Genomic DNA, 8013 nt, shown 5'->3' with positions numbered 1-8013 from the left:
TGTGGCCCTGCGCAATTGCCCTGCTTGTTACTTCTTAATGCCAGCCCTGGCTTTTATGTGCAGAAAAACAGTTGTGGCTAGGGTTGCCAACTTTCTACTGGCACAAAACCGAACACACTAGCCATGCCCGTTCCCCAAGGCCCTGTCCCCCGCTCATTACATTCCCCCTCCCTTGATGGCTCACTCTCTCTCACTTTCACTGTGCTGGGACAGGGGTTTGGGGTGGCTCTAAATGTGGGTGTGGCCTACGGGATGGGGCCAGAAATGAGGGGTTCAGGGTGCAGGACGGGGCACCGGGCTGGGGCCAAGGGATTCATAATCGGGAGGGGGGGGCAGGCTGCAGGTTGAGGCATGGAGTTGGGGTGTGGGAAGAATGAGGGCTCTGGACTGAGGGTGCTGGCCCTGGGGTGGGGCCGGGATGAGGGGTTTGGGGTGCAGGAGGGGGCTCCGGGCTAGGGTAGGAGGTTGGAGCTCAGGGTTGGGGAGCGGGCTTACCTTATGCGGCTCCCAGTCAGTGGCACGGTGGGGTGCTAAGGCAGGCTTCCTGCCTGTCCTTGGGCACTGTGCTGCACCCTAGAAGCAGCCAGCAGGTTCAGCTCCTAGGCCAGTGGGAAGTGGGGGAGCAGAAGGCTCTACCATACAGGCTGCTCTCGCCTGCAGGCACCACCACCCCCAGCTCCCTTGGCTGTTCCTGGCCAATGGGAATGCAGAACCAGTGCTCAGGGCAGGGGCAGTGTGTGCCACGGAGCCTCCTGCCCCAGAACAGGTAGAGACTAGCCTGACTTGGCTCCACAGCACTACCAACTGGACTTTTAACGGCCCGGTCAGCGGTTCTGACCAGAGCCACCAGGGTCCCTTTTTGAGTGGGAGTTCCTCCTGAAAACGGGACACCTAGTCACCCTAGTTGTGGCATAGCGGGGCCATGGTATTTTTCTAGCATGTTAGAAGAGTCTCAGAAAGAAAAGAGTTCCCTGGGGTATAGGATGTTCAGAGACATGTCACTTGCAACCCCTCTCCTTTCTATGGAAGCCTAAGGATATTAGTTAGCTGAGTGGTTTAAATATTTACTTTCACACTTGTCCAAAGTCTATTAAGCCAGTCTGATCATTAGGATTGCAACTGCTGTCATCTTTGCCTAATTTAATCAATTTAAATAAAGTTTTGTTATGAATTTTTAATATGCCATAGCCAGGAAAAATGAACACACCTCAAATACCTGCACTCATTAAAAAAAATTGAAATAAAAAGCTCAGTATTTCAGTAGTGGCTTGATTTGTTCTGAAAAGGCTGACACAAGAAGGAAAATATAGACATCTTGTTTTAAGACCACAAAACTTATTAAGGCCTAGCCCACCCAATGGTTGATTAATGCACAGTTGCAAGCACTATGGCCCAGCTCCTCAAAGGTATTTAGGCACCTAACTTCCATTGAAATCAATGGGATTTAAGGCTGAAATACCTTTGAGGATCTGGCCCTATGGGCCTGAATCCCATTTACCCTAAAGCCCCTTTACACTTAGCATAAATGAGATTCAGACTCTATGTCAACAAACAAGAGAATAAGGCCCCAATCCAAAACCCATTAAACTCAATAGGAATATATCAGTTGACCTCAATGTGCTTTAGTCCAAACCCTAAGGTCCTGAACCTACAACTGAAAATGAAATGAATGGGGCTGTGTGTAGGTACAGCATCCATTCGTGCTGAGTCAATTACAGCATTGGGGACTGAAGGAGAAAGGAGCAAGTGACTCACAATGTGTGTAGTATTAACCCTAATGACACTGTGCCTATTGCTGAGAACTAACAGGGACCATATTCCCCCTCCCTGCCCTACTCCACTCAAGTAGAGGTAAGTGGCTGTTTTGGTTGCTTTAGAAAAATTAAAATGTGAAGTTATCCAGCAGAGGCCTTTTCTTTTCTCTGTTAGGTAGAGTAGAATGACCATTCTCTCTTATCTGGGTGCCCATAGGTCGCAGTGCTGATGAAGACAGTGTTAAACACTATAACATTTTTTTTATAATAGTACAGAAAGCCTTTCCAGAACTTTGTTCATCAATTACCTGCCCTAGAAAATGAAAAGCCAGTGTTTCAAACTGCCAGAGGCTTAACATAATGATTGACTGTTGTTGCTTTTAGTCTGCAGAAGTAACAAATCGCCTGTCCATTAATTCTCTGACAGGACAGAGTGCTGGAGCTTGAATGGCATTTACACTCAATCAAATACTAATGCTGATGGAGAACTTTGGGTTTCAGTGATTCTTGATGTGCCCTGCTGGGGCACAGAGAACTCTTATCACCTCTTAATGTGCAAGCTGCATAATGAATCTGAAAGACTTCTGTACTCATTGGGCATTGCCTCTTCATCTTGCCGATCCTAGCACTGCAGACATGCATTTACTTGAAATGATAAATTGCATAAACACATTGTTTCTGATTGGTACTTTACTGGTAAGTTCTTAAGACCATTAACTATAGAAAACAGAACTCACATGGAAGAAAGATCACTTTTACAGAAAGGATTCTGACAGAACAGGAATAAGTTTGAAGTATGCAACCTATAGATAGTCCAAGAATTTACAACTAAAGAATAAAAATTCATTTTCTACAGTCATGGATACGTATAAAGTTAGGTACAAAAAGGGTTTATATTTTATTACCTGGAAAAAATCCAAATTTTTAAAAAATGACATTTGAAATGGTAGAATTGGCCATGGGATATAATGAATACAGTACATCTCCCCTTTCACCCATAGATAGCGTTTACATATTCTTAATCCACAGTAGAAACAAGTTAATATTTTACAAAAAGATGATAATCAAATGGTTAATTATTACTGTATAAAAAGACATAGGACTTGGTTTCTCTTCTTTTATATACAATGCACACTGGTCAATATATGATCTACTGTAGGATAGAATGGATTATTAAACTACAGTGTAGTAAATATTTATATATTGTAGTTATGATTTTCATTAAGAACATTTTGCAGAATAATTATAACTAGGTCAAAGAATGCTCAGAAGATTACAGCACTGGAACTTTTTAAAAAGATCTACAAAAAAAATTCTGATATTCACCTCTAAATTCTAACAAATACTTGGATTACACTACACATACCACACCTCGCTCTCAGTTTTAGAACCTCATCCAGTTTCCTATGAGACTAGAGGAAACAGAGATTGTGCTGTAACATAATGATATGACAAATGACATAATACAAACTGCCAATTTATCTAGCGTTCTCCTCTGCATCATGAAGGTAGCATAACTGAGGTCATTTTCTTGGAAAATAAAATTTTGCAATCTATTAATCTAATTGCACATCCAGGCTTTTGAATTAGGTGTGGTAACTGATTACATGTTTCCTCTTTGGCATTCCTTTTAAGAATTATAACACATCTAATCTATAAGCAGAGCTACCTGAATAGAATGAGTTTGTATAGAGATGAGTTCAAACGGTACAAGACAAATGCTACTAACTGCAGTGTGAGTTTTTAATTGGCAGTGCAAGACATAACTCTAAGGCCTCAGTCCTGTAAATACTTGGACAGTACTTAAATTTAAGTATATGAGTAGTCCCTTTAAAGTCAAGCCTATGATTACAGTTTATGTTTGTTTGTTGGTGGGGAGGGTTTGTTTGTATATTTTCTGTATTTATTGTTAGAGGCAATATACTATGAAAGTTGGGGAAAAATAATCCTTTTATATGAGATGCACTAGCTGTCTGTCTGTACTTACATGGCCTTCATCACCATAGCATCTGGGTGCAGACACACCTTGGTGAAATTTTTGGCTAAGCAAAACTTTAGGTTTGTGCAATGTGTGCTAAAGAGAAACTGCTCGGTTAATTTTTTCCCTAATCAGTGGCACAAACCAAAGCCCCCAAGTGAACTGTTTTTCTTTCTAGTGCAGTATCTTATAAATGTAACTAAACCAAAGGAATTCACTGGAGCGACTGTAAAAGAAGGTTTCAGCACACAACAAATGTACTGCCTTTAAAATCTTTCCTTCACATACATACAGTCCAATTAACATCTAAAGAATTACACAAAAGGCAAGTCAGTAAAAATTAAGTTAATTTACACAACCCAATAAAATAGTTTGAAGCAATGATAGAAAGTTATTATAAAGGCTAGATACAGTAAATAGCAGTTCCACCGTAATAAGCTTTGGTAGAATATTAAAAGAGCATAGCACCAATAAACTCCAATGTCAATACATGCCTCAGTACGCATGAGATGTGATGAATATATAAATTTTGGCAAGAAAAGTTGTGTATGTTCCTTGACGCCATAATTTCATTTCAACATCTAACAAAAAGTCTTTAGGCTCCTTCACTTGTCGCTGAAGATAGACAATGCCTGTATAGGAGTTAAGCTTTCTAGTGCTGAAGTAGTTTTCTTCATTTCCTTTGTTGATGGTAAGGATTATGTTGTCTCCAGCATAGGCAGGTGAAGGTCCAATACGGAAAATATGAGCTGGGACTACGATGTTGGTTTGAAAGTTGAGCTGATAGTAAGTAATTCGAACAGGGGTGTTTTGGCAATCCACATAATTAAAGCAATTGTTGCGTTCACACCTCCTGAGAGAGTAAAAACAAGAAATGGTTAGTATTACAGTAACCGTGAGTTAGAAGATGTACATTTCAGTCATTTGCAAAATCATAAGAAGCCTTTGGCATGTGTTAGACAGATATGCAGCAGAGCCCCAAGCTTCAACTGTGTAATTAACAGCTGCTTGGTTCTGCTTTTACAGCCCCCATAAAACACTTGTAAATGATGTAATTGTCAGAGTACAACAGCATACCAAAAACATCTTCCACATGGAGAATCCTGTTTGAAAGCTCCACAGTGAGCATACAGAGAAAGCTAGACAAAAGTCATACTGTGTGTAGCCTAACGCTTGGAGGAGGAATCTGTGAATCAAAGTGCAAGATTGGGATTGTGTTTTATGAAATCTGAAACAGTCGCACTTAGAGAGGCAATTGTGCTCTAACTCTTAACAAGTGCCTATACTAGCCAAACTGCCCCATTCTAGCTTTTAAAGAAAGCAATAAAACTATGTTTAAGGCATAAGTGATGGGGATTTTCATTTTGAAGAGGAGAAAAGCATCCTCTGTGATTTCTCCATAGCTCTCGTATTTCCTTCCCACCCCATTCTCCAAGGCCACTCAACACAGCCATCCTCTTTGATTGTGAATGTTTGGACATGGCTGCTTTTTGAGCACAGAGGCCCCACACTGCAGGCAGTTCAAACTAATGCAGGGATTCCTGGGAAACTGCCCCACTAAGGTGAATGACACAGTACAATCAGAACAAAACAGGTGTTCCTTCGTTCCAGTTCTGTGTGTGATTCACAGCTTCTACTTTAATGGGATAGCTCTTCCATGTGATCGATCCTTGGGGGGCAGCTGCTTCAGTGCCTCAGATTGTACAGTGAACACGTGCAATAGAGCTGAAACTGCAATTCCCGTTCCATAGTAAACACCAAAATATCTATATATCTATATCTATATCTATATATATAAAGAGAAGGTTCTGACATGGAACAAACCCCCAAATTTCCCAAGGACTGGAAATTGCAAACTTTTGCATAGAAAAAGTTGAAATGACATTTCACTTGGATGTTTTTGAAATGTTGGTGAGGCTCCTTGAGTTGCTCAGGGCCCTGGCAACCCACCAGATGAGGTGCTGGGCAGTCTGGGGAGCCAAAGCTCTCATAACTTCCAGACTACTGAGAAACTGGGAGCCCTGACTCCAAGCTGGGGACCCTGGAAGCCCTTTGCTAGGCTGCTCATGCCAGTTCTGTGGGAGAAAGCAGCGTTTTCCAACAGAAAAAATCCCCTTGGACAATCTCCAACCAGCCCTAATGTGAATATTAAAGCACAGAGCTCTAAAACAGCAGCAGCAGCAGCAGTAGTTCACTGGACAGCCTAGAAGCCACAGCAGAGTAGCAAGGTGCACTTTACAAATACCATAAGACTAAAACAGTTTGAAAAAAATAAGCAGCCAAAGGGAGTTGGTTATGATAACAGTGAGGACTTACATGTCAGATACTTTTCTGTAGTTCTGAGGGCACTCAAACAACAGGCATCGGTAGCTGCCCTGGATGTTGTAGCAAGACTCTGCAGCTGAGCAATTGTGGGTTCCTATTGCACATTCATCAATATCTGGCAATGGAAAATGGGGAAAATATGCAGTAAATCTACAAAGTACTATGTGTAATCATGAGAGATGAACCTGAACAGATGTACACGTGTGTGATATACCCAAAAAGAGAGGCAGGCCTGTGCTTTTGGATCTGAAGGATGAGGGCTCACATCCTGACTCTGTAGCTGGGAGTTTGCCTACCAATAGTGACTGTCGCCTGCAGGCTTGGATTATTACAAAACACAATGTCAACATGCAGAACTTGAAATCCAGATCCAAATTTTGTAGGTGAGGCTCAACTCCAGTACATATATCCAGATACGTAGCTTTCAGGTTCTTGGAATGGTGGAATAAAGTATGTTTGTTTAGGTTATGGTAAAATTCCAGTGCATATTAAAACAGGTTGTGAAAAAAACTGGTTTACCTCCCTCTTAGTATTGTCATTTATTATTAGTCAAAAGCGGACAGCATGCCTGACACTGTACAAGAAATAAGGAAGACAAGGGTTCCTGATCTAAGGCACTTGCAATCTCTCTCTCGTTATCATTTGACTGCCAGGTCTCCCACGCTGAGGTGACTCAGCAGACTCCAACCATCCTGCCAAGATGCACCTGCCACTGCTGAGCATTTTGCAAATATTTTCACATCTTTTGAGATGCTAAGTTCTGCTGCTCTTACTCCACAGCAAGTAAATCTGATGGAACCCAGGATTGTTTTAACTTTCAGTGGGGAATAAGCAGCAGAAGGAAATGAACTCTTGAAACCAAAAATCCTGCTATCATATCACTGCTCTTTGTAATCAAACAAAACATTTCAAGGTCAAAATAGAAACAATGATTTGGGCAGAACTACTTCTGAGTTGGTTAGTCATCTCTGTTGTTCATGAGGTGCCAGCAGATCCATGTTATAAACAATATAGTGAACCACAATTATTTAAGTCTGCTTCCTCGCTGTCACTAGCAATAATCTCATAGGACATAACCAGCCGGTATTTACAACAAGCAGTCCCCTCTCACTGATTTTTTACAGGGTCAGAAAGGTAGATTATGTCAGCATACAACTATTTAAAGAGCTCCCTACATGGTTATTTTGAATCTGGGAACTTCATGAACAACAGTTTAAAACAAGACAACTTGATCCTAAGTATTTAATCTAAAAAAAGTCCTCTACTAGTGACAAAAATTGCAGAAAGCAACAGAGAATTCTAAGGAAAAGTAAAACCCAAAGATGTTTCAAGTCACTGGGCAGAAACACGACTACTTGAATAATAAAAATGCATAGTACTAAATCATGGTCCTCAAATGCTGAAAACCAGATGCAATCACAGGGACCCAACGTGAGCAAAAAGATTGGTAGACATCTTGCAGTCACATTGTGTTTTCTCAAATGTCTAGACAACATAAGGGGATTTTAAAATGAAATAAATGTTAACAGACAAACCATGCAGACTGTGTAGTGCTCTATGATTCTGCCAATTGTCATACAGGAAACAGACTCTTAAAGGAAAACCACAGCCATCCCCCCTAGAGATGAGACTTGATCTTGCAGGCAACACTGACTGGTTTAAAAGCCCAGCAAAAATATATACTATACGAAATACAAGTGAATTAAAGTAAATTAGGTCGCTCATTAATTCTCAAAACCGGCCCCAGGTAAAAACAGAAAATGTTTCTATATTGTAGCCAATGTCATGAAAGGCTCACTTCATCAGTTTGGCTATAGCGTGAAATTTGCACAGCTTTTTAAAAATGTTCTATATGTTGAGGAGCTGCCTACAACTCCTCTGTTTGAATTCACAGTGCAATGAAAATGCCAGCAAATAAATGATACAAGGGACAATACTTTAGTGGCTTTCAGTATA

At 41.0% G+C, this 8013-nt stretch overlaps 1 protein-coding gene across 3 annotated transcripts in view; it reads right to left on the bottom strand.

Annotated features, from left to right (window-relative positions):
* Positions 1-2433: 2433 nt before the first annotated feature.
* Positions 2434-8013, bottom strand: part of FBLN2 (fibulin 2) — a 202261-nt gene continuing 196681 nt past the window's right edge. For all 3 annotated transcript variants that reach the window (XM_030570266.1, XM_030570265.1, XM_030570264.1), the window contains exons 16-17: positions 6049-6172; positions 2434-4585 (exon numbers count right to left, since the gene is read on the bottom strand). In XM_030570266.1, coding sequence (XP_030426126.1) covers positions 4228-4585; positions 6049-6172 — 482 coding nt within the window. In that variant the 3' untranslated portion in view covers positions 2434-4227. The remainder of the gene's footprint in view (positions 4586-6048; positions 6173-8013) is intronic.

Source organism: Gopherus evgoodei, chromosome 7 (assembly GCF_007399415.2).
Source record: "Gopherus evgoodei ecotype Sinaloan lineage chromosome 7, rGopEvg1_v1.p, whole genome shotgun sequence".
NCBI classification, from domain to species: Eukaryota; Metazoa; Chordata; order Testudines; family Testudinidae; genus Gopherus; species Gopherus evgoodei.
This window is presented reverse-complemented; position numbering and strand designations above follow the sequence as displayed.